Genomic DNA, 27,980 nt, shown 5'->3' with positions numbered 1-27,980 from the left:
ACAATCTCTAGGTCCATCCATGTTGCTTGCAAATGGCATTATTTTGTTTCTTTTTATGGCTGAGTAATATTCTATTGTGTGTAGTATGTACCACATCTTCTGTATCCATTCCTCTGTTGACGGACATTTAGGTTGCTTCCATGTCCTGGCTATTGTAAGCAGTGCTACAATGAACATTGGGGTGCATGCATCCTTTCAAATTATGGTTTTCTCCAGATACATGACCCGGAGTGGGATAGCTGGATCATATCCTTTTTAGTTTTTTAAGGAACCTCCATACTGTTCTCCATAGTAGCTGTACCAATTTACATTCCGACCAATAGCGTAGGAGGGTTCCCTTTTCTCCACACCCTCTCCAGCACTGGAAGCTATCGGGAATGATGGAATAGAAAGCAAGTAAATCAGTCTCTAGGATTCTTAGAAGAAAGAGGGGAGGAAAAGCACTAGGAGCTGATCTGAACTAAGAAATTTAAACAGCAAGAAGTCCTGAGCTATGCTGTTGCTCCCGTTCTTCTCCTTATCACCAAGTAGAGCACACTCCCCACCTGCACAGAGCCCCCAGAACTCTTCCTCCTTAAGCATAAGAAGACATCTTCCACCCGCTGATGCTAAGAGCAAGGTAAGGTGCTCACTCCCACTGCTAATGGGAAGAGTGGAGCCCAGTTCCTCTGTCAAAGTCAAATAAAGGGGAGGTTGGACTTACGGGTTCACAGATAACAAGCTGGAATTTGAAAAGCATCTTCCCATAGAAAATTAATAAATACGGTGATTATTTAAAGTACTATACATTAGGCATATTATATGTTAAATTGAAATTTGATTATCATTGTTTCCATGGAAAAATGCATTCAAAGTTTCCAGATTTACCAAGGAGTTTCTGGAATACAGATTGCATAAATGTTGAGATTGCTTATATAGGAAATCAGCAGCCATTATTTGTGTGCATGCTTATTTTTCTAACATTACTTACTATCTTTTTTTTTTTTTTTTTTTTTTTTTTTTTTTGCGGTACGCGGGCCTCTCTCTGTTGCGGCCTCTCCCGTTGCGGAGCACAAGCTCTGGACGCACAGGCCCAGCGGCCATGGCTCACGGGCTTAGTTGCTCCGCGGCATGTGGGATCTTCCCGGACCAGGGCACGAACCCGTGTCCCCTGCATCGGCAGGCGGACTCTCAACCACTGCGCCACCAGGGAAGCCCTACTTACTATCTTTGAATAGTAAGTGAAACATCCATTTACACTGGAATGTAACTTTTTTTAATAGTAGTTAAGTCATACAAAATGGCTGGCCTGGGTATTCCTGGAACAGAGGCTGTTTTGGGATCCTTTTCAAGGTTGCAAAAGTTCTTTCTCTCATGTTACTATTTTTTTAGGTGTCTCTAGGCTATATCCATGTGTCTTCGCTTACCAGTTGTAAAGTGCAAAATTAATGATCTAGGGTCTTCCAGCAGCAAATGAAACAAAGTCAGATTAGAGCTTGACCGTGACCATGACTCTCTGCATGACTTGAAAGGAACGTGTCACTTCATGTCTCTGGAATGCAGTTTTTCCCTACAAAAGGGAATGGTTAGATAAGATGTTCTCCAAAGTTCCTTCCACTTACCACCATCTATTGCTCTCTCAGGAACTTTGCTTGTGTTCTGGTCATCCTCTTGCTGCATAACAAGCTGTCCCAAGACACAGTGACTTAAAACAAGAATGCTTTTATCGTATCTCATGATTTTGTGGATCAGGACAGGACTTGGCTAAGCAATTCTTCAGTTCTATATGATGTCAATAGAGGTCACAGGTAATCAGCTGGAGGATGGGTGGGTCTGGAGGATTCAAGATTGCTTCACTCTCGTGTCTAGCACCTTGGCAGGGATGCCTGAAAAGCTGGGCTTAGCTGAGACTATCAATCAGAGAAGCATGTTGGAGCCTCTCCAACATGGTGATCTCAATATAGTCAGACTGGTCTCAGATAAGAATGCTGGGGGCTCCCAAAGAGAGTATTCCAAGAAACAGTAAATGGAAGCTACCAGTCTCTCAAAGCCTTGGACCCAAAACTGTCACAGTATCACTTCCACTGTATTACACTGGCCAAATAATCAGATCCCTCAAAGATTCTAGAGGACAAGATACAGATACCACCTCTCAATGGGGGCTGTAGCAAAGAATCGATAGGCATTTTTAATCCAGCATAGCCTGTATCTAGGAATTAACACCAACAGTGACACTCATTACTCTGTCCAATGTTTCACAGTAGAAACTAAAAAGATAAAAAGGAACAAACAGTCCCTGGCTTCAAAAAGGTCACAATATGACAAAAAGAACGGCAAAGGAAGCATTCCTTTTCTGCTTAGTTACCTAACTCAAGTTGATTTATTCTATTGTTAATAATAGAACATTAGTTAATAACTGATAAAAGCATGTATTGGAAAATGCCACATTAAAAAAAAAACACCAAGTTATGAACAAAGAGTCTACATATGCACTAAGTCTGGAAGGAAAGAAAAAAGTTTTAGGATATGGGATTCATTTCCAATTTTTTAATGATATAATATAGTCTGAAGGATATGTATCTTCAATTCCTAGGCAAATCCTACAAAAGTTTATTCAACAAATAATCTGTAGGAGGTATCTGTCAATTCTAATTTTATAATCAACTAACCACTTATCAGACTCTTAATTCTTACAACTAAAAAAAAAAAACCTAGCTGTAAGAGATGCTAGCAAGAACCAGTGTTCACAACGTAAGTGAAAAGAAACCAGAATTACTTAAATATACATATAAAATATGTTTCCTCAAATAACTGATAAAAATGTCTGATCACATGGTCTTTCTTTAAATAGACCATTTGTTTCAAAAATGATACTTTTCTAATGGTCAAAATGAAATGAATTAATGATACAATCTAGAATAATTCATATTAAAATAATCCAGTCACAGGTTCTCTGGGTCATTTAAAGCACGCCCCCTCTGCTGTCTGTTTTCGGAACTAACTACAGACAAAACCATATCTCAACAGCACCCTCCTGTGTGATCTATTTCAGCAACCACTTCACCAGTCACAGAGCTGTGCCAATTCCCATGGCCATAGAAGTTCTTTATTAAGCCACAAATACACCTTACTTTTAAAGGTAATGTGATTTCAAATCAGCTTGGAGAGGAAGCAAAAATACTTAGACAAGTGTTATCCTCTAGAAATTATATTACAGAACCACAAATGCATCTAAAGCATGTGGATGTACACATGGAGTAACACTTCCATACTAATGGCAGATTGCCTAATTCTTCCTCTGTAAGGAAAATGCCATTCTTTCAACACTTGATTCAATCAGATGATCCCAAGGTTTCCTCAAAAGTGGTCTACAGACAACCTGCATCAGAATCATAAGAATCTCCTAATAGGTGTTTCTTAAAATTTCTAATTGGGCTTCCCTGGTGGCGCAGTGGTTGAGAGTCCACCTGCCGATGCAGGGGACACGGGTTCGTGCCCCGGTCCGGGAAGATCCCACGTGCCGCGGAGCGGCTGGGCCCGTGAGCCATGGCCGCTGAGCCTGCGCATCCGGATCCTGTGCTCTGCAACGGGAGAGGCCACAACAGTCAGAGGCCCGCATACCACAAAAAAAAAAAAAGAAGTTCTAATACCTCAGCCCCACTCCAGACCTATGGAAATAGACTCCCCAGGGATATGACCCAAGAATCTTCACTTATATCAAACACTCTAGGTATGTGACATGCCTGATGAGCTTTGAGAATAGCCACCCTAATGCATTACACATATAAAACAACTTTTCTGGGATTGGAGGGTAATCATATTAATAAATGAAGGATACTAACTTCTCTTTTTTTTTTTTTTGCGGTACGCGGGCCTCTCCCGTTGTGGAGCACAGTCTCCGCACGCGCAGGCTCAGCGGCCGTGGCTCACAGGCCCAGCCGCTCCGCGGCATGTGGGATCTTCCCGGACCGGGGCACGAACCCGCGCCCCCTGCATCGGCAGGCGGACTCTCAACCACTGCGCCACCAGGGAAGCCCTAACTTCTCTTTTTAATGGAATTTAATTCAATCTCTGAACACTTATACCATTTTTGATCCCATGCTTTAAAGACCAGTATTCTCTGCACTGATATTTACAGCCCTACATTTAGTCTAATAATGGGTATTTGACTTGCTAAAGGTGACGATGTAGTGGCAGGACAGGTCCATACCAAATCTCTACTATCTCTGCAGATGACCTGGGTTCTGTCCAATGCAACAAAAAGAGTGAGAAAATACACTGTTCTCCACTTCATCTACTTCATCCAATTGTTCTCTAGGTCACAGGGCAGGATTTTTACTAACTTAAACCTCAGTTAAATTCCAGGCAAAGGTTGTCAATGAAAAATTAATTTAACACCCCAGAGCACAGCTAAGCTCTCTCAGTCAGAATACATCCTGATTTGAGAATGATCCAATTTCCCTGGTAGTTTCCAAAAAATCATCCAAAATCCTACTTTAAAAAATAATAAGGACTTCTAACACTTCCTGAAACCACAATAAAAAGGATTTTTTTTATATTTATTGAAAGCAATATACCAATACCATAAAAATTAAAAGCACTGGAGGTAGAAGGAGATCAGAACATAGTAAGGTTGGGTTTCACGTGAAATTTAAAGGACAACTCTTTATGACTGTCACAATCTATGTCCAACTACATAAACACTGGTGATATTGAAAGCACAAAGGAGGAATTTTATATGTAGTTTTTAAGTAGAATGCCACCTATCAATTTTGTGTTAGGCACTCGGGGCTGGCATTGAAATCTGAAAATATGGGTTCAAGTCCTTGCTATGCAATATTATAGGATTTAACACTTGATCTTTGACCCTGCTTCTTTCCATCTGTAAAACTGAGATAACACTAACTCTCCTACTGACAACATTCAGATGTTAAAAGGATAAAAATGATAACGTATTTGAAAGTACCTTGGAAACTGTATCGTCACTAACACAGAGGCAGGAGGCTCTATGTACCCTTAGGAACCAGCAGAAGAGAAGTCACGCTGCGCTAAACTGCTTGGACCTCCACAATCTAGGAGTCAATCTTAATAGTTTTGAAAAGTCATTCTTCTCAAAGAAGCAAAAAGCATTTTAATATTTAAACTCTGTACAATTACTAAATTTCATATATCTCGAGATAAACTGATCAAGTTCAAGCTAATGTTGAGTGAAAGGAACCTCTGGGTAAATCTAAAACTGGCTCTGTTCCATCGGGCACACTGGTTACACCATGTATGAGAGATGTCTTAGCAATGCCCCCCTCTAGAATTCTACCTTGCAAAACTATTCATAGTAGGGGGCTGGTCTATTTAAAACATTCCTTTTTGTTTTTAAAAAAATTTTAAAGGGAAAAAAAAAAAAAGAACGGAGGAAGGGAGGAAGAAAGGAAGGGTCATCAGGAGTCTGCAAATGTCACTAATACAGGGGAGTCTGAGTTCAGATCCTGCCCCTGTCGCTTCCCGTCTGTGTAAAATTGTGATCAAAAAATACAATCTTTCTTAAACATCCTTTCCTATACGATGGATATGATGACAGCATCTACTTCACTGAGGTATTGGGAAAAGTAGATGTTATAAAACTTATCTTCTTAGCACAACACCTGGTGCATTGTAAGGACTGAATAAATATTACTGATAACAGTAATAACTGCTAAGTTATTATCTTTAAATAAGCCTCTAGACTGATAGGTCAAAGAACTATCCAGGACTAAAATATCTTAATTTCTAAAGAATAACTGAGGAATATCTCATGACACTCCTGATAGACCAAACAGGAATAAGACCAGAATGATGACACAATTATACATATACCAAACACAATGACTAGTACAAAGCAGACACAATAAATATTGGTTGAATGATTAGCAACATGTTGAGAAAAAAAGTGTTGGCTACTCCATTAGCATCACCTTTGAAGCAGGCTAGAGTAGCAAGCTTTGTTTTTCACTCTTTTTTTTTTTTTTTTTTTTGTGGTACGCGGGCCTCTCACTGTTGTGGCCTCTCCCGTTGCGGAGCACAGGCTCTGGACGCGCAGGCTCAGTGGCCATGGCTCACGGGCCCAGCTGCTCCGCGGCATGTGGGATCTTCCCGGACCGGGGCACAAACCCGTGCCCCCTGCATCGGCAGGCGGACTCTCAACCACTGTGCCACCAGGGAAGCCCTGTTTTTCACTCTTGAATGAAGACACTAATGTCATCTATACCTATATGCATATGAAGCAAAACTGAGAGGGCCAATTACTGTAAAGAAAGAATGCAACTCAATAATATCCTGGAAGAATAGATCAAAATTCAAATTTAAATAGGGAAAGGTAAAATCCTACAAAACATTGTAATTAAATTATTTTCTAAAAATTATACACAATCTTGGTTTACATGCAGTTCATAAGAAAGCATTTTTATTACGGTTCTACTGGTCACAAGAAAATTAAGTTCATCACTGAAAATGTTTAAGGAGACTATATAGATCATCTATCAGATATTTCAAAGACAAATGCTACTTTAGGTAAAAAATGTTATCTGCACCATCTGTTCAATTCAGTAAGTATTTATAGAGGGCCTACAATGTGCCAGGCACAATGCTAGGGTCTGGAAATGCATTGATGTCTAAGGCAAACTTGGTTCCTGCTGTCCCCAGAGAGCTTCCTGGATAGTGGAACACCCTTATATCAACAGACGGATGATGCAACATAACTGACCTAGTAGCAGGGCACCTACCACAGATCTGGGAGAGGAAGAGAAGACTCACTCAGCTAAGTGTTCGAAGAGAGGTATTGGAAGTTAGCTTTTTAAAGATTAAGGAGAAAAGAGATGCAGGAAGATCGAACATCTTACATAAAGACCTGATCCTCACTGGGTCAGATAAGCAAAAGAATGATATACTAGAAAACTAAAAGGAGTTCAGTGTGGCTAAAGCACAGAGTAGAGTATAAGGAGGAAAGGGTTGGTGACAGGATTAGAAAGGTGGTCCAGCTATGTAGTACCCCAAGAGCCCTATTAAAATCAGTATGCGAAGAATGATGGAGATCTGAGGAATGGTTTAAGAGAAGAATGAAATTATCTGATTTGCCCTTTAAAACCATCACTTCACTATAAAAAAGAGAACTTGATACATGATCAAAGAAATGCTAAAATGCTTTGGGAAGTAAGAGGTGGTTAATAAATGGTATTTGTATGAGTAGATACCCATTTGGAAAAAAATTAGAATCCTATCATTCATAAAAACAAGTCATGCTGTGTTAAAGACTCAAGTATGAGAAGTAAAATGTTAAAATGACTAGATGAAAATATGTTCATGACACAGGAGGAAAAAATTTATTAAGTAAGATGGACACAAGTACAAAACTAGATTTAACTAAATTAAGACAAAAATATTTTATTTCACAAGACAGTGTAAACAAAGTTAAGACAAGCCACAATTACTGAGAAAAGATTACTGTAGTGTTTCTAATTACAAAAAGATTAGTATCCATACTACGTAAAGGACTCTTACAAGTTAATAAGAAAGACAAACACAATAGAAAAATATAGATAATTCACAAAGAAGAAATATGAATGGCCAGAAGCAAACGAAAAGATGCTCAACCTTACAAGTAGTCAAGCTAAAGCAAATTAACGCCGTAATTAAATTTCATTACACTCATCACATTGGCAAAAACTTTAAAATCTGAAAGTGCTGTTGATGAGAAAGTGTGGAAATGGAGGCACATATAGTGCTGGTGGGTACAACCACTTGGAGAACAATTTGGCAATATCTAGTAAAACTGGTCGTATACCTGCTCTAAAGGCAAATAATCCCACTTATAAATACATACAGTAGAGAAGCCCTTACACTTTGGTGTGTTTTTTAATGATAGAAATTAAGAAGATTCTCGATTTTCTTCCATGGGGAAAGGATAAATAAATTGTAATATATACTTACAATGAAATAAAATAAACTAGATCTACATTTACTGACATGGATTAATCAAAATTGTTGAATGAAACAGCAAGTTGCAGAGATATACATTCAATATACATTTTTACATAAATCACTAAAACACAGTACGGTGCTATATATTGCAAAAGTATAAAAACATGGAAGGAAAGGATACTCACCAACCTCAGAACAGTGGTTCCCTCATAGCAGGGGGAAAGGAGAGACAAAACAAGCTTGAGAACAAAGGAACAAAGAGGGGCGCTACCATGTATGAGCAACCTCCTGTTTCTTCAAAAGAAAAACTATGAAATTCTCTACATGTTTGGAATTATTTCACGGTTGAAAGCATATTATTACACGCTACAACACGGATGAACTTCGAAAACATGCTAAGTGAAAGAAACCAGACACAAAAGGTTATGTATTATATGATTCCATTTATATGAAATATCTAGAATTAGCTAAATGCATAGAGACAGGAAGCAAATTAATGGTTGCCAGGGGCTGGGGGAAGGCAGGGGTAGGGAGTGACTAATGGATACAGGCTTTCTATTTGGGGTGATGGAATTAAATAAAGGTAACTGTTGCACAACACTGTAAAAGTAACTGTAAAAGTACTAAATGCCACTGAATTGTATGCTTTAAAATGGTTAATTTTATGTTACATGAATGTTAGCTCCTCAATTTTAAAAAAATTGTTTTAAGCATGTTACACTTCTAGGAGTAGAACAAGACTAAAAACAGAGTAATCAGTGAGGAGACTGTCAAAGTAATTATGAGATGATTCAGTCTGAACTCTGACAATGGCAGAGAGGTTGTAAAAAATGGATACATTCAACAGTTGTTTTTCCAAGAGGACTTTGTAACCAATTGAATGAGGAGACAGAGGAATAGAGAGCAGCCAAAAGAGAACCAAGGTTTCTGATTTTCTAGTGTAATTAGAGAGCATGCCGTTCCCAATGAAGGGCAACACAGGAGAAGAAGTAAGTTTTAGAGGAAAAGTATTAATTCGGTTTGGAATATGCTGAGCGTGCAATGTCTATGGACTGTACAAATGAAGATATTTTGCAAGCAGCCCAGGATAACCTAGTCTAGACTTATATGTAGACTGTAATTGAGGCCATGGGAGTAGATGAGATCATTCTGGCAGTAAAATGAAAATAAAATGAAAACAAAAAGCTGTAGCATAAAACCCTAAGGAACACCAACACTAAGATCCTCCAACAGAGACCTATAAGAAGTAGAAGCCAAGGGAATGTTTCAAGAAGGAAAGAGTAGTCAAAAATGCCCCAAACTGCTGAGATATCAAAATAAGCACTGGAGTAGGTCTTCAGGAATATGGTGGTCTTTAGAGATTTTAGTGAGGTCAATTTCCGGCCAAGCTGCAGGAAAGCCGAGTAGGAAAAACTCTTCAACTGTTTAATAACCCAATATCCTCGATATTAATGATATAGGTACCAATAAAATCAGAGAAGCTTTAGCAAGAAAGAAGAACTGAGACGGAAATGAGAGGTGATAACCTATCCCCCTGAGGATTACAAAAAGCCACTTCCCACAGACCTGAAAACCACACTAGTGTTTCTCAAATTTTTCCATCAGAACTACCAAAAATGCAAAAGAAAGTCATTACACAGCCCTTGCCATCTCAGGGTAGGCAATAACTCTAAGGTATGTAATTTGTCCTTAAAAATCCATGTAAATTATGCATTCTATTCATAAAAACAGGAATGCTTATTTTAATATAAAACTGTTTTCTCCTATTTTCAATTAAAATGATTGTTCTAGAAAAGTGTTCCGTGTTTATTGTGCAACTTCCCATATGGCCCTCCCACAATCCTCACACACCCCATATGCATATACACGCCATATACTCCCACTTTGAGAAACATGGAGGAGGTGCTTCATTCCACAAGAGTGACGTCCTCTGGAAATCTCTGCAGAAAGCATCTGCCAGAGCATAAGGCCCGTGAACTGCAACATGACCTGTAAACATGTCTTCCTTTCATTTTTCTTAAAACTATCTTCTTTAACCTTCAAAGTATCTTTCAGATTTCATGGAATTGGATGGCTACATCCATGTTGAGGGGACTTTAATTATACCACCTCCTCATCTCTCTTGACTAAAAAGTCCTAATTTATCAAGTACTCTTTACATGGAGGTTGACCCAATACTTTCAAATTGCTTTTCTCTAAACCTTTCCCATACATTTCCCAAGGTACAGACATGGTTTGGTAAAGGGGCCCTTATGCCTTTGAGACAAAGACAGGTTCAGCCTAAATGAGGTCATGAAAACAAAACATCAAGTTCCCAGTGCCCTAAGAGTCTAAGCCAATGACCTACAGAGTGTTCCAGCTGATCTTAATTTCCCTGGCACAGCACAGTACGAGTACTGTAATATAACGCAAAATGTCTCTAAAGAGAAACTAGATACTGGCCCGAGTCTTGCCAATACACAGTTAAATAATATGAAAGTACCCCTTTCATCTGAATACTGGCTTCACACGCATGTGTCATCCTTCCCAAGAATGAAAGTAATCTTCCACTGTGAATGTGGGTTGATTGAAAAGCTTTTACTGGGCTTAGTCCCATAAAGCATACATGCTTTTTAACTGGCACTCCTGGGCTGGTAAGACTGAAAACGCTTATAAGGAGACCAAAGAGGCAAAGAACAGTATTTATTCTAAGCAGGGGTTATCCAAATTTAGAATGTGCTAATAGTGGTAAATCAATACTCAAATGTTTATCCTGATGAGGATCTCTTTTAACATCTAGCAATGTCAGACTTCTCCCAGTAACTAAACTAAATTCACATTCCTAAGTTTCCTTCCAAACTCTTTATCATTTATATTAAACTATCAGTACATTCTCAAATATTCCCTCATTCCTTCCCTTAATAATAACTACTTCCTCTGCTCCTTCCCCATGCATTAATTCATTCATTTATTCTTTCATTCAGTAAAATTTACTGAGGGCCTATTAAATGCCAGGCATTGCTCTATCTGCTGGAGATTGAGTAGTATATAAAACAAAGTCCCTGCCCTCACAGGGCTCATGTTCTCGTGGGAAAAGGCAATGGAAGAATAAACAGATACATGTGTGAACATGTAATATGCCAGATTACAGTAAGTGCTAGAGAGAAAAACTAAGCTGAGTCAGGGAGAAAAGAGTGCAGAGGTAGTAGAAGGAAATGACTCCATCTGAGCTAAAAATAGTTTCTAATGACCCATCATCCAGTAAATCAACTAAGGTTTCTTATAATGTAACTGAAAACAATGAATGTAAACCACCTGACTTGGAAAAGATTTCTTACCCAATCGTATTCATTCATTTTCTCAATTTCTGGACAATTTATCAACAAGGTTTTACCATTAACAATATGGTACTCTTTCACTTAAATATACTTTGTTCAAAGTAAAACACTCAGAAAAATATGAGGGAAAAGTGTTAATTTTAACACACTTTGGCTAAACCAACATACTGATGAGGGTTTTGCATTATTTCCAATTTTCTTAATAAAATGCTTTTGTCTTATAATGTGCTTTAAATGTATTTTCATCAAAAGTTTAGGGATGTATACTATCTACAGTAGCCAAGACATGGAAGCAACCAACAGATGAATGGATAAAGAAGATGTGATATGTATATAGAAATGGAATATTACTCAGCCATAAAAAGAATGAAATAATGCCACTTGCAGCAACATGGGAAGACCTAGAGATTATCATACTAAGTGAAGTACGCCAGATACAGAAAGACAAATATATGATATCACTTATATGTGGAATCTCAAATACGATACAAATGAACTTATCCACAAAACAGAAACAGACTCACAGACATAGAAACAAACTTATAGTTACCAAAGGGAAAAGGGAATAGGGGAGGGATAAATTAGGAGTTTGGGATTAGCAGGTACAAACTACTATATACTCAGTATCCTGTAATAAGCCATAGTGGAAAAGAATATGAAAAAATATATACATATATATAAAACTGAATCACTTTGTTGTACACCAGAAACTAACACAACATTGTAAATCAACTATACTTCAATAAAAATATTTTTTTTAATCCTTCTAAGTTAAACATTAAAAAAAAAGTTTAGGACTGTAAATTTAGTTCATTCAGTTTAAGAAAAATGTCAACCATATAATTGGAAAAGTTAGTCCTCACTCTCAAATCAATCAGCCAAATTAGATTAATGTTCTATCAAATAGAGACCAACTTTACTTTTCAATTCAAACAGAGTTATCAATAAGCATTCTGAGAAAAAATATTTTGAAGACCACTAAAAATTCATTATGGAATATATCTTTTAAAAGAAATAGCTGAAAGCTCTCAAAATTAAAATAATACAGAATTAAGAGTTCTGAGGAGTATGACAAAGTGCTAGGAAGGCCATGGAGTTCCTTTGGCAATTGTGTGAGTGTACATTTCTACCTTGATTTTCAGCTTTTGGATATAATTTTTAACAATTAAGTATAAAATTAGAAACAGCTTCATTAATTGTAGTATTCATCATGATAAAATTTTCTTATGGTTTTAATGAAAGCAAATGGTATATACTTTTAAAAATTAGTCTAGCAGCTAGTATATTTTATTAATAGAAAGTGGAAAATGTTAACATATTTTATGATAAAATAGGATGGGAACTGACTGGAATTAATATTTCATTATATGATTTGATAAAACAGGACAATGTTAAGACACAAGATCTGAAAAAAATTATGTATAAATTATATCCTTGAGTTTTATCCAATTTATCTTCAAAAATTTGGTAGCCTCAAACAGGATTTCTGTTACATTTAAAATAATCCCAACTACTAACTATTGTAGATGCTGCAGCATGCCGTCCAAGCCTGCTCCCTTCAGGAGTGAAGCACTAATTCTCCCAGCTTTTAGTGTGTCAGTCACTAAGACCCAGCTAAGTCCTCCCTGCCTGCCATTGCTCTCAGCTGAAGAGAGCCACCATACCCAAGATCACGTCCTTGCAGGGCAGCCCAGCCTCTGTGCCCTAATTCTGAACAATTCTGTAAGGCCGTCCCAACTTGAGCTCCTAGGGGATCAGCTGATGCCTCTTGTGGCTGCACTGCAGCCCAACTTGTCCCTGTGTCCATCCCATAGGCATTGTTTCCAAGGGCTCTGAGCCCCAGTAAACTTCCTGCAGGCAAACCTAGGCTCCAAGTCAGCTTCCCAGAGAACTTCCCTCACCCACAGCACTAACCTATATATAACATCAGATGTTTGTAGGCGCATTTTTTTTTCAGCTGTGGATGTGTCTCAAGTGGTGAGAATAGTGGAAAATACATCACAAAAGGCCATTTTCAGCATTCAGTGTTTCCCACTGGTGCGCTACCTGCTTTGTTCTTAGGAAACTCTCCCTCAAAGGCTACATATGTTTGAAAACAGTCAGTAGAGGGAAGAACTGAAGTCAGTAAATGAACATTGAAAAATGAAAAATGAAAATTGTCATTACTCCCATCACATCATCATATATCTGAATTCAGAATGTTTCAACACTAGCCAAAATCCTTATTTCTAACTATGTCTTCCCTTAACAGAAATATAAGGCATAAGAAGACAGGAACCCCTTCTGATTCATGGTACTTTGATTAATCATTAAAGGAAGCCTTCCCTGTGTGTGATGCCCTAGAGGTTTACATGTCCCGGGGTAATGCACCAAGTGAGAAGGTTACTGTGAACACAGGTGGGTTTTAGGACAAAGTACAAATGGAAGATGAGGATCTGAAAACTGGTTATCTTAAATATTTGAGTTTGTAAATCTCTTGGAAAGTCTTCATGTATATCCATGGTGTATATGTCTCCCCATTTCTAAAGCATGAGCACTGGCCTAAATCATTTACCAATGACGTTAACAGGTAACAATTAAAACATTTGCTTAACATCTACTCCTTGCTCTAAGAGACCCGTATTATAAACCCAATTGATATTCCACTTAATTTTTTTCTAAATGTGTGGATTTTTAACACTATACGCTGGAAGTATAACAATTCACCATGCACTTTTCACTTACAATTCCATTAGATAAGAATAATGATTAAAATCAGAAATACATCCGTTAATGTCATTGCACATAATCAAAATTTCCTATGCGTGTAACGGAAGCAAAAGACATATACTGCTAAAATCTCACTGGTCCAGGAGCCTAGTATATAACTTTGTTTTTGTTAATAGAATCTTTTCACAAAATTAGAAATATGTTTTAAAATTTGATGAAGAGGAAGAAGATGATTAATCATGATTAGAATAAATATGTCAAAATATAATTTGTTAAATTGGTTTTAACTACTTATCTTCATTAATCCATTTACTCATTAATTCTTTTAAGGAAAGAACCCAAGAACAACAAAACCAAAGTATTTTATTTGGAAAGAAAAACAGCAATTAGAGCAAATAAATAAATGAGACAATTCAGATTATGGTAAGTACAACCAAGGAAATATACTAGGAAATGTGATAGGATGGAAAAAAAAGAAAAAACTGTGTAGACGGATACTTTAGTCAAAAAAAGCCTCCTTGATGAGATGATCTTATGCTGATATCTAAAGAATAAAGAAGAGTCAGCTTTGTAAAGAACCAGGAAAAAAGGTTCCAGATGGAGGAAACAGCCAAGCTCAAGGCTCTGAGGTAGAAAAAAGCTTGCCAAGTTCACATTCAGGGAGGACTGTCCTTCTACTGTGGCTGGAGTATAACGAATAAAGAGTAGAATGCAAGTACAGTTTAAGACATAGACAGAAGCCAAACCACATAGAATCCTGTAGGCCAAGGTAGAATTTTGAATTTTATCCTAAGCTATCAAAAAGTTTTCAACTAGGGAGTGAGATAATGTGATCTACATTTCTAAAAGTGCATTTCTAGCAAGTGTATGAAAAATGGACCAAAATAAGCTAAAGTATCAAAAGAAGCAAGGAGGCCATTTATAAGGTACCTAAATGTCAGAAGACAGTAGCTCAAGTTGGGATGGTAGCGGTGGAGACGGAGAGAAGTTTATGGGTTCAAGTATATTGTGATGAAAGATGTAGCAGTACTTGACAGAAGGCCAGAAAGAGGACTCCTTGGTTTTTGGCTTGAGTGATCAAGTGGGTGACCTGAGCCATCAAATGGATGACTTGAGCAAGAGATTTTTAGAGAAGGACTTAGAAGCTATAACTACCTCAAACCCTGTAAGCCAAGCACAACCAGGTGCATACTGAACCTATGCCAGCCTCCGATGTTCATATCTAATCTCATACCCTTATTTCTAAGTTTAAATACAGTTTCACCACCCAACCTGGCCCCTCCCAGATACAATACTTTTTCTGACTCTCTATTATTTTGACCTAGACTTTGATGCACAATTTCGAGTTTAACTAGCCCCTTCCTGCCCACATCATCTCCATAAAGGTGGCTCCTGTGCACCTTGCCCCATGGCACCCAAATGTTCTCTTCATCAATGGAGGTGTGGTAACCATGTGAGAAGATCTGAACAAAGACTGAGAGGGAACTGCTGGGGCCAATGGGACCAAAAAAGCCTCCCGTCTACTACGGAATCATTAGTACTTCAACAGCCATTAGAATCACTTGCTTTAGGAATAGAATAAAATTGTAGCACTCTCAGGCCCAGAAAGTGTGGTTAATAGGCTCATATCACATGACTCAGCAGTGGCAGGACCATATTAAAAACTAAGTTTGTGGATTCCTAGTCCAACATCTTTCAATTACATCATATGGCCCCACATCTTTCCATAGAAACTGTATTAAAAAACTGGCACACAGGATGTTGTAAATCTACCATCTGGGGGAGCTATCGTGGGTTAAAAAAAACTTTTACTGCCTGCCCTAACAACCTAACCACCACATCTAACATTACATCTATGGAAAAATACATGTGAATCAACAACCAACTTAAACAGGATCTTTTGGAACAGACAGAAGCGTTTGTAAACTAGTTAAGAATGTTAATCCTCCTGTTTTTGTTTATTTTCTCTGTGGCTTTGAAAACTACTCAATGAGTGGAAGCAAAGGGGAGGACAAGAAGTAAAAGATGCTCTCCCTATGTCAGCTCACCCATTTGTCTTCTAAACTGATTCTGGAAGCTTCCCTTCCGCTCCCTTTCATTGGCAAAGACTTGTGGCCATTTCCTAGGTTCTCCATTGAGCCATCCCTTACCTAGAGTACCAAAAGAACAATTCCCAAGTCTGCTTATCCTTACTCAAATCAGTGTTTATTGGAGTTTATTACTGTGCCATATAAGCTGACATGATTCAAAGCAACAACCATAAAACTGCAGAAAGCTTTTTTATATTAAGATCCACATTTATATTGAACCATGAATGACTCCAATTTTCCTTCTCCTGATAGAACATAATATATGCCCCTAGGGAAAAACCAACCAGAAGCTGAGCTTTCAAAGAAGTAAAAAATAAAAGTTATGTTGCAGATAAAGGTTGGACTGCAAGTGTATCCTGCAAATTAACTAAAAATTAGAGGCAACCTTCAAACTGGAAATAAAACCTTGATGAGCAGAAGATCTGCTAGGTGAGTTAAGTTTTAAAATAGGAAGAGACAGCTGTCTCTGTTACAGACAAAGGTAACTAGCATGAAGTAGGGAGGATCCTGAGTTGATAGCTCCTGTCATCAGAGGCTAAGGGACCTCAATAAGATGCAGGCTCAGGACAAGGACCAAGGAAGATGACCATCACTGTAGGGTGGCATCAACTGAAACCACTGTCAAATAAATGCCCTTCACATGAATTAAATGCTTTGAGGCAAAGCAGTTGGATACTGTGAACTGTGGAGGCTAAGTCAGCCAAATTAATCAGTGGGTTACCATGTATCATTCATATATTATAAGAATTTGTTTGTATGTCAACTGTTTTTTGCTTCAGCTTTTTTTCCCTAGGGTACTAGTTGTCCATTGTTTCTTCCCCACCTCCATACATCATACCTACTGAACTCGCACTTCCTACTCACAGAATTTGTTCCATAACGCTTGCTGAGTGAGCATCGGTCCAGGTCCCTGTGTCCCCTTGGCCAAAGCTGATTGAATAAGAGCGGAACACACTGGGCTAACAGCTCTCTCCAAAGATAGATTCCAGTCAGTTACCACATGCTAAACCAGTAATAGGAGGAGATATTTATTCCAACCAGGGTGGCCACTGGGGGCCACAGGCAGTGACATACAATCAAGACAAGCAAGACTGTAGAGAAATGTCAGAGGATGAAATGGATTTAGAAAAAGAAGCAGAGACTACGTGCTGTTTTTATGGGAAAACAAAAGAGAGAGAGTGGAGAAAGTGTCTTATATTTTCTGCAAATATATGAAATTTACGTTTCATTTTACATTATATAGGATTTTGTAAAATGGCCAAGGGGACCTAAATACAATTGATATGCTGTTTACATAAATTTAAATTGCCAAAGACCTAATTTAAAAAGATTTTGAAACATAACCAGCTTGTAATTTGAGGATTTCATGTATCATTCCAACTAAGACAATTTGATTATGAATGATTTTAAATGATACCAAGGAATTTTTATTTTTGTTAGGGAATAATGGCATGTTGGTTAAATGAAAAAATGTACTTTTCAGCAATGCATACAAAACTAGGTAGGGATTCAGTGACAGGATGTCCAGGTTTTACTTTTTTTTAAGTAATTTATTTATTGTACTTCAACAAATACAATAAAAATTTCAAAAAGGAATAGATGAAGTAAATGAGACAAAATCTTGATAAATGCTGAATCTGGAAAACGAGAATATGAGGGCATAGTTCATTGCTTTCTACTTCTGTGTATATTGGAGAAATGAGTATTTGAGTTTGGATAATGCAGCAGCCACACAAGAACCACACATACAAGTTTCGCACGGTACAAATTAAGATTGTTACTGACATCATGAAGGAATGACATCAGAGGCTGTTTAGTTTGGGGACAGAGACGAACTTATTTTTTGATAGTACCTGACATGTGAGATGAAAACGAAATCAAAGGCAGAGCATGTGGAAAATAATTTCTTAATTATTTGGAGGATAGTTTTTACTTTCCTGAGATATACAAAAAGGTTTAACTCAATACGGACTAAACCAAAACCAGTGTGGTGAGGGGCAAACACATTCAGAAATGACATTCTTTTTTATCTCCCTTTGTCTAAACTGTGGAAGCATGGGCAAATCACTTCCTGTTTATGTACTTTAAAAAAATAATCTTAAAATGTGGATGACAGACCCACTTCCTGGCTTTAGTGTGACTGTGGACTGTAAACTACACACAAAATCTGGTTATTAATAAAACTAATAAACCTTACTTGTTGATAGATCAATTATTTGATAGATTTTTCGTATCAATTTTAGGGAGAAGATAGAAGAAAGCTAGAGGAAAAAAACACAGAGACAGTTATATTTGAGGAAGGAAAAAAAAAAAAAGGAATCCAGGTCCTTAGGTGGAAATTATCAAATGGCATTTGTTGCCTCTGCTTTTGTATTATGGGCAGAGTTGTAACTAACAACAATTGATATAGGTTTATTACTGTGCTACTCTTATGGTTCTCAATTTCTGTGGAAATTATACCTTCCTAAGAAAGGGCCATCAAAGCCTCAAGAAATCCAATTTTCATACCTCAACATAATAAAGGCCATATATGACAAACCCACAACCAACATCATTCTCAATGGTGAAAAACTGAAACCATTTCCTCTAAGATCAGGAAAATGACAAGGCTGTGCACTCTCACCACTATTATTCAACATAGTTTTAGAAGTTTTAGCCACAGCAATCAAAGAAGAAAAAGAAATATAAGGAATCCAAATTGGAAAAGAAGTAAAGCTGTCACTGTTTGCAGATGACATGATACTATACATAGAGAATCCTAAAGATGCTACCAGAAAACTACTAGAGCTAATCTATGAATTTGGTAAAGTAGCAGGATACAAAATTAACGCACAGAAATCTCTTGCATTCCTATACACTAATGATGAAAACACTGAAAGAGAAATTAAGGAAACACTACCATTTACCACTGCAACAAAAAGAATAAAATACCTAGGAATAAACCTACCTAAGGAGACAAAAGACCTGTATGCAGAAAACTATAAGACACTGATGAAAGAAATTAAAGATGATACAAACAGATGGAGAGATACACCATGTTCTCGGATTGGAAGAATCAACATTGTGAAAGTGACTATACTACCCAAAGCAATCTACAGATTCAATGCAATCCCTATCAAACTACCAATGGCATTTTTCACAGAACTAGAGCAAAAAATTTCACAATTTGTATGGAAACACAAAAGACCCCGAATAGCCAAAGAAATCTTGAGAAAGAAAAATGGCGCTGCAGGAATCAGGCTCCTGGACTTCAGACTATACTACAAAGCTACAGTAATCAAGACAGTATGGTACTGGCCCAGAAACAGAAATACTGATCAATGGAACAGGATAGAAAGCCCAGAGATAAACCCATGCACATATGGTCACCTTATTTTTGATAAAGGAGGCAAGATTACACAATGGAGAAAAGACAGCCTCTTCAATAAGTGATGCTGGGAAAACTGGACAGCTACATGTAAAAGAATGAAATTAGAACACTCCCTAACACCATACACAAAAATAAACTCAAAATGGATTAAAGACCTAAATGTAAGACCAGACACTATGAAACTCTGAGGGGAAAACATAGGCATAAGACATAAGTCACAGCAAGATCCTTTTTGACCCACCTCCTAGAGAAATGGAAATAAAACAAAAACAAACAAATGGGACATAATGAAACTTAAAAGCTTTTGCACAGCAAAGGAAACCATAAACAAGACGAAAAGACAACCCTCAGAATGGGAGAAAATATTTGCAAATGAAGCAACTGACAAAGGATTAATCTCCAAAATTTACAAGCAGCTCATGCAGCTTGTAATCAAAACAACAAACAACCCAATCCAAAAATGGGCAGAAGACCTAAACAGACATTTCTCCAAAGAAGATATACAGATTGCCAACAAACACATGAAAGGATGCTCAACATCACTAATCATTAGAGAAATGCAAATCAAAACTACAATGAGGGGGCTTCCCTGGTGGCGCAGTGGTTGAGAGTCTGCCTGCCGATGCAGGGGACGCGGGTTCATGCCCCAGTCCAGGAGGATCCCACATGCCGCGGAGCAGCTGGGCCCGTGAGCCATGGCCACTGAGCCTGTGCATCCGGACCCTGTGCTCCGCAGTGGGAGAGGCCACAGCAGTGAGAGGCCCGCGTACAGCAAAAAAAACTACAATGAGGTATCACCTCACATTAGTCAGAATGGCCATCAACAAAAAATCTACAAACAATAAATGCTGGAGAGGGTGTGGAGAAAAGGGAACCCTGTTGCACTGTTGGTGGGAATGTAAATTGATACAGCCACTATGGAGAACAGTATGGAGGTTCCTTAACAAGCTAATAATAGAAATACCATACAACCCAGCAATCCCACTACTGGGCATATACCCTAAGAAAACCATAATTCAAAAAGAGTCAAGTACCACAATGTTCATTGCAGCTCTATTTACAATAGCCAGGACATGGAAGCAACCTAAGTGTCCATCGACAGATGAATGGATAAAGAAGATGTGGCATATATATACAATGGAATATTACTCAGCCATAAAAAGAAACGAAACTGAGTTATTTGTAGTGAGGTGGATGGACCTAGAGTCTGTCATACAGAGTGAAGTAAGTCAGAAAGAGAAAAACAAATACCGTATGCTAACACATATATATGTAATCTAAAAAAAAAAAAATGGTTCTGAAGAAACTAGGGGCAGGACAGGAATAAAGACGCAGATGTAGAGAATGGACTTGAGGACATGGGGAGGGGGAAGGGTAAGCTGGGACAAAGTGAGAGAGTGGCATGGACATATATACACTAACAAATGTAAAACAGATAGCTAGTGGGAAGCAGCCGCATAGCATAGGGAGATCAGCTTGGTGCTTTGTGACCACCTAGAGGGGTGGGATAGGGAGGGTAGGAGGGAGACGCAAGAGGGAGGAGATGTGGGGATATATGTATACATATAGCTGATTCGCTGTGTTATACAGCAGAAACTAACACAACATTGTAAAGCAATTATACTCCAGTAAAGATGTTAAAAATAAATAAGTCATGGGGATGTAATGCACAGCATGGTGACTATAGTTAATAATACTATATTGTATATTTGAAAGTTGCTAAAAGAGTAGATCTTAAAAGTTCTCATCACCAGAAAAAAAAATTTGTAACTACGTATGGATAGATGTTAACTAGACTTATTGTGATCATTTCAGAATATATACAAATATCAAATCATTATCTTGTACACCTGAAATTAATATAATGTTATATCTCACTTTATATATCTCAATTTAAAAATAATTTTAATAGAAATTTTAAAAATTAAAAAAAAAAGAAATCTGATTTTCAGGTCCTAGCTGTGACACCATCAGCCACATAGCATTTCTTAGCCTCAACTTACTCATCTGTAAAAGAAGAGTGCTTCACCTAGATCATCTCAAAGATCTCTTCCAGCTTGAACATTCCATGACACACTGTTTTTCACAGGTGATTTTTTATCTTTAAAATCTTCAGTAGCTTTATTTTGAATTAGTTATCCTACATAAATCCTGGAAAGCAATTAAGCAGAGCTACTACACAAACTGAGTCCAAGCACAAAAATAACCTGGGGCGAGACAAACTCGAGAAAAGAACTGATTCTTTTGCAAGGGGTAAATATATCTTATTCTTTCTCCTTCTTCAAATAATAAGTGCTAAAGCATGATTTCCTGGTAAATTTCAATCAGAAAAAAAGTAAGACACCTAAATTCATAGGTTAAGTCACTTTTCATATAAAGTTTAAATTGCAGGTAACTTTTCTGAACCATGTATATGGAACATACACTTTAAATCTGCTTCATTGATAAACACAAAGAAATATGCTTTAAAAATATATCTGGTCAGTACTATTAAAAAAAAGTGGGGAGAGGGAATAAAGAATCCAGATTTTATCTCAATCTAGTTCTTATTTTAAAATAAAAATACTGCAAGCATACAGTATTGTATACTTTGAGACATTTTATTTGCAAAAAGAGATAAAGCATATCCTATTTGCAGCTTCAATGCATTTTACCACTCATGCATTATGGAGACATCTCAAATTGTAAAAAAAAAAAAAATTTATGGCCTGTAAAATGATTTTTGACTGTGGTTTTGAAAGGCCACATGAAATTTAACGTTTCCAGTCTGGATTCTTTCAAACTTTCTGGTCATTTATTTATAAGTAACAAGTGCAATTCTTCACTTTTTCTATGGGGAGAAAAGAATTGCTAAAATGACTGGAATGGTTAAACAAAACAAATGAAAGAGAGACTATAAAGAAATGAGACATCGTCTCCTATAATGTTTCAGTCATAAATAATAGTCAATAGAAACCTAGCACATATAGTCATTTACCTCATCTCAGCCAAAGGTCAGAGATAATTGGGCCTGAAATATCATCTTGTAAAATGGTGATCTGTGTCACAAAGACACTGAGCTTGGGAGAATTACTGAGAGTCATCTGTTCCCAAAACCTCCCTCATTCCAAAGAACTGAGCATATACAAAGGAATAAAAACAAAGGATCAGTTCTAAATGCAAAGTCCAGGTGGGGAAAAGGGAACATAAAAGAATGCAAAAAGGAACCTTCCTCTTCCCCAACTCTGGGATAACCTTCTCTTCATGGGGACCCCCAACCTTTGGGCCAAGGAAGACAGAGGGAGCAGGAAAGGCACTTCTCAGGTGGAAACACCCCTTTGGGACTGGTCTCCAGGAGTCAGGCCAGAACTCTGCTCCTGCAACAGCACAGCTGTCTGTGTGGGCGCAGTGCTCTCTGAAAAGGTCACCGTGGAAACAGGACACAAGGCCGAAGCAGGAAACTGGTCAGAGTCAAGGGTAGCATAGCACCCTTTTCCCATGTTGCCGATTTGCTAAACCTGATCTGAAGAAATGTTATTCCCCAAGATCAGACGTCTTACTCTAGGCTGATGACTACCCATACTTAGGCCACAACCTTTACTTGACCCTAACACTCACACCCACTCTCTTTCTCGTGTTTCTCCCTCTATTAACTCAAGCATAAAACATTCTCTCCCTATTCAAAACAAACGCTGCCCCTTGGACACATCTGGTAGATGAGGCATTCTCCCAGTGCTCATTCACAAAATTAAAGTCGGAGTAGACCCCATCCTCTCTCCTTCCTCTGTTCAACTCCTAAGTCTTAACCCAACCCCGAATCAAAGTCACACCTTGATAAACACCCTTCGAATGGCATTTTTGCCCAGCTCAGTGCCTCAGTGCCTAGGATGGTGCAAGGAACATAGCAGGCCCTCCATAAATAGGGAAACAATGTATTAAATTCCCCAAATGCCTATTACGCCATCATGAGATATTTCCTTTTCCCGTTCTGGATCATAGGGACAGTCCAGAATCGATCTTTTCCACCACCATAACGCACAGACAAATCTATCATCTACATTCCCATCTTATATCTTAACCCCAAAGCCAAGCTCTTAAAAGGCCCAGACATTTCAGCAGGGCTGTTTTTTCCTTGGGCTCTGTCTTTACAGCTCTTGAAAGAGTCTCCTCCTTGATCATCTCCCCATCCAAAGTCTCAGTCCCACATACTGAAGGACTTGCCTCCCCCATCAAAGACTCTAATTCAGAACATACCTCTGCTCTGGGAATATTTACTCCCACTTTCTCCAATCCTTATCCAAAAAGCACATATACCAATTAAACTGCAAACCCCTCCCTCCCCCCCAAAAAACAAGTATATAAGCCTTATTATACCAGACATCCATCAAAATACAACATCCCATGGAATGCTTCTCTACTGTCTCTATTATTACTGTATGTTATCAAGAATTCATCTATTTCCTGGGGCATTTCCTTCATTCCTAAAACTATAAACACACATTATTAAACCCATCACAGGTAGTAAAAGTGCTGAAAAAACAAAAGAGAACAACAGATGGGGGAAAATAATTGACTGTCTTCTCCTCTCTGTTCATTATCCCTCTCCTTGTTGCAAGCATCTGACTATTTAAATTTATTGTTTCTACCCTTGCAAGAACAAAGTACATTTTACATAGTGAAGCTTCTCTTTGTTTTGTTGATTCAAAATTGGGAGAAAGCGTATTCAAGAGATGGGATTATCCTAGGATACACTAATTTTTTTTTCAAAAACTGTATAATTGTTTTGGATCTCCCCATAGTTGCTTGGTCCTTGATGTTTAATTTGCTCAAGTCAGTCCCAAAATAGAAACTTGAAAAGAAAGAAAATAATAAAAATTAAGTTCATAAGCTAATCATCACTTATAAGTCATCTGCCTTCTGCAGCCAGTAGCCTCCAAACTGAGGAATTCGCTGAAATGAAAGAAAACCTGCGGAGTCCGAAACTCCTATTACCTGTCACCACAGTTCACCATTATCACTTTCCTTTAGTAAATAACATTGGCTTGGGTTGAAAAGGTGAAAGATTAAAGAAGGTATTAAAAGAACCAGTCAATCCCCTTCTCACCCCAACACCACTGCCAGCCCTTCCAATTTCTGACTTAAAATCGTTCAGCTGTTATCATATATAATTCTCCCACCTACAATGTGAATAATAATAGCTCCCAGGCTCTGTACTTTACATATATTCTTTCATTTAACGCATCCCAAAAGCCTGACATGTAAGTTTTAAAGTTCCCATTATACAGATGTGAAAACTGAGACCCTGAAGGAAACTAATGGCTACGAACTATATCAGTCAATAGAGTTATTTAAAATAGGCCATGCTAATACTTTGTTAATAGTGTAAGAGTATCTTAAAGACTAAATGGATGTAGAACTCCTAAGATTTTTGAATTAGAACACTTTTAAATGCATACCTGTTTTTTCCTTGAATTTGCTTTGGGAAACAGGCCTGCTGACAACACAGATGTAAATGGAGAGCAGCATAGCTCAGGAAAAGGGTTTGGAATAGATGGCATTTCCAGAACATCAAGATCTTTCTTTTTTCTCCTACACCAAGAGAACATAGAATGTAATTTACATAAAACAGAATGTAAAATATAATTGCTGTCAGGATTAAAAAGTTAAGGCCAGCATGCACCACTCTGTGACAACACTAATATTATATAAAGTATATGGCAAAGGTCTGTGGTGTACTTTCTATGGGTCAAAATAAGTTAGTTAATTGATATAAATCAATCTTCTTTTGTATTCCTTTTTTGGGGGCCTTTAAAAAAAAATCACCAGGCCTGGAAACCCCATTTCCAGCACTTCTGATAATTTTCCTGAAGCTGAAATACAGACTGCAGAATTATTGATGCAAAAATCATCCTGAGGAGCTAGACACTGTTTTGCATCCACTAAATTGACAAAGTCTATAAACATTTACTGAATTCATCCCTATGCTATTTTACTAATCACTTTTGGAAGTTATGGTTTATTAATTATAGCGGTGGTTCATTGCACTTCAAATTTCATTCACAATGTTGCCCACACACAGTCTGTTGATTTTTCAAGTGCTTATAGATACTAAACTGCAAGGCAGTGTTTTTGAGAAGGTTAAGTGAATAGAACTTGCTAGTGTTAATGTACTCGAGTCCACTGCGGAGTAATTTTAACTTCAGTGAAGTTGAAGCACTTTGAAAATCTGAAGAAGAAAAAAAAAAAAGCACCACTTAAATGTATGAATATAAAGGACTACAGATTTTTGTATTGTTGCATCCTTTTTCTTTCCTGAAGTATGTGCGAAATTGTGAACTCTACAGGCACTTAGTGCTGAATGCTATGGAGACTGGGAAACCTTTTAAAGCCTCTATTCTTTCCTGCTGAACAGCAAGACTGCTCAAATGTCAATCCGTGCTTTGCCTCTCCAGGGTCGCTGTAAGACTCTATGTGGGAGGTGAACTCATTTATTCTATGATTTTTTAAATATATGAAAGAAAAGGATTTTTTTTTTTTAATGCAGGACCACGAAGCAAGAAGGAAGGGGGCTGGCCAGCCTGGGGCTCGGCCTCCTAGTTCACACCGACGGGCAGAGGCGAGAGAGATCCGAAGCTCTCAATGAAACGGTGATGCTATTTATAAGGCGCCGAGAGATCGCAATGTCCTGCTGATCCGGTAGGAGCCAGCTCAAAGGCAATTGTCTTCAGAGAGTTTCACAAACTTGGCCCCGCTCTGGGCACATGGCTTGCCCCCTAGGACCGCCTCCTCACCCCTTCGCCGGCTGCCAACCCAGGACACTCCCCCGCGCCCTCCGAGGGCTGCCTACCTGTCTGCAGCACAGCCGCGGGTCCCGTCCGGAGGGGGCAGGAGCGCCCGCGCGTGCAGCCAGGGTGCCGGCACCAGGTCGCGGGCGTCGCCCCTCCCCTGGGCAGCGCCGCACACCTGGGCGGCCAGCGGCGAGTCCCGGGCAGCCGCCCGACCCGCGGCGCTCTGCCCATCTTGCAGGGAAGTGGTCATTGTCGCCGGCCGGGAAGCTCGGGCGTCATGGGAGACCCGGCGCGTGGGGAGAAGGAGGTCGGGCGGCGGGAGGCGAGGTGCCGGCTCCGCAGCCCGAGCACGCTGCAGGTGCGGTGGCCTCGCCGCCTGCGCTCCGGGCCGGGGCGGCTCAGACGCTCGGCCGGGCGGTAGGCGAGGCGGCGGGGGAGGGGAGGGGGCGGAGGAGGAGGGTGGGGAGAGGGGAGGAGCGGCCGGTGGGTGGGGGCCGCGGGCGGCGGGGCGAGGCGCAGTGGGGGCGGGGAGGGCGCCGGGCGGACCCCGCTCGGGGTCTGGGGCGCTGGGGGGCGCTGGCTCGGAGCCCGCGCCACCCGCGCGGGGCCCTGGCTACCGGCGCCCGAGGTCCGCGCCGCCGCCTCCCCAGGTGGGCGCCCGAGCGCGAGGCTGAGCCCGAGGTCGGGGCGGGCCCGCGCCGCGGGAGGTGGGACCCGTGTGAGCCGGCGCTCGCGCAGGGCTGGCCTGGCCGACCGTGGGCGGGGCAGGGGTCTGGGCAGCCCTGACCCCCAGACTCTTTCATTCTTCCTGCTCTGCTGTGTGAGATCACCTAAGCTGTCGCCGGGCCGCCATGACAGGCCCCACCGTGCCTGGAGGCCAGGGGACCAGGGGGCCAGGTTTGTCCCAGTCTTTACCCCACGTGCCTCTTCTTCCTTCCACTCCGCAGCTAAACACACGGGCGTGGGGAAGGGGTGGACGGGGACCAGGGAGTACAATCAGTGTAGAAAACTACTGAGATGTTTGAGGATTCTTAGTAAGGTATGAGTAAACCTGACGTTATCTTGGGAATTAGAAAAATTATTAATTTTCTTCTGATAAGAGTAGCTCTCATTTGCTGAGTCCCCACTCTGCCTAGTACTCACAACAGCCTTTTAAGTTACATGTTTACCCCATTTTACAGTCAAGGAAATTGGGGCTCAGTGTCATGGAGTACCTGGTACAACATAGGGCTAGTAATAGTGCAGTCAGGCTTCCAACCCAGAAGATTCCATCCTCACCATCCAGACTGTTTGAAGTGGTAATTACATTAGGCTCACCCTCTGAGATAAGGCAACCCTACTCTGAATTCTTGGGTAGTAATTCTGTTTCTGCTCTTCTGGAAGTGCCCCCATACCACTGCACTATTTGGGATTTTCACATGTTTCACACACTCTTTGTTCTTTGACCAAATTAGGTTAACATTCTGTCCCTGGCATCTGTTACACCAGGTTTTCTTAACCTTCACAACCTCTGCCCAGGGAAAGGCAAACACTGCCTCCTGAAGAAACTGGCAAAATCCCCTCCTCCATATCTGTGTGTTCACACACACACACACACACACCCCTTGGCACCAACCACTGCTGACACCCAGGGTTTGCTCACCCCCAGCCTGTGAGAAACCTGGAGTACTCCACTGAGGCAGGAAATCTTTGAGTCAAAGAGCTTACAGAATCCAAGTTCTTCATTTTTCTGACGTCAAAATTAAGACCCAATAAAGAGCAGTACTGGCCTGGGTCACACATTGGGTGTGGTCTGCAG

At 39.5% G+C, this 27,980-nt stretch overlaps 1 protein-coding gene across 1 annotated transcript in view; it reads right to left on the bottom strand.

Annotated features, from left to right (window-relative positions):
• GRB14 (growth factor receptor bound protein 14) overlaps window positions 1-26,977 on the bottom strand; it is a 125,306-nt gene extending 98,329 nt beyond the window's left edge. The window contains exons 1-2 of the mRNA XM_029225876.1: window positions 26,242-26,977; window positions 24,851-24,983 (exon numbers count right to left, since the gene is read on the bottom strand). Of these exons, the coding sequence (XP_029081709.1) occupies window positions 24,851-24,983; window positions 26,242-26,432 (324 nt within the window). The 5' untranslated portion in view covers window positions 26,433-26,977. The remainder of the gene's footprint in view (window positions 1-24,850; window positions 24,984-26,241) is intronic.
• Between the last annotated feature and the right edge of the window lie 1,003 nt (window positions 26,978-27,980).

The sequence above is a fragment of the Monodon monoceros genome, unplaced genomic scaffold (genome assembly GCF_005190385.1).
Source record: "Monodon monoceros isolate NGI ecotype Baffin Bay Population unplaced genomic scaffold, NGI_Narwhal_1 Super_Scaffold_16, whole genome shotgun sequence".
In the NCBI taxonomy this organism is placed as follows: domain Eukaryota; kingdom Metazoa; phylum Chordata; class Mammalia; order Artiodactyla; family Monodontidae; genus Monodon; species Monodon monoceros.
The sequence above is the reverse complement of the archived record's forward strand: the minus strand, read 5'-3'. Positions and strand labels throughout refer to the sequence as shown.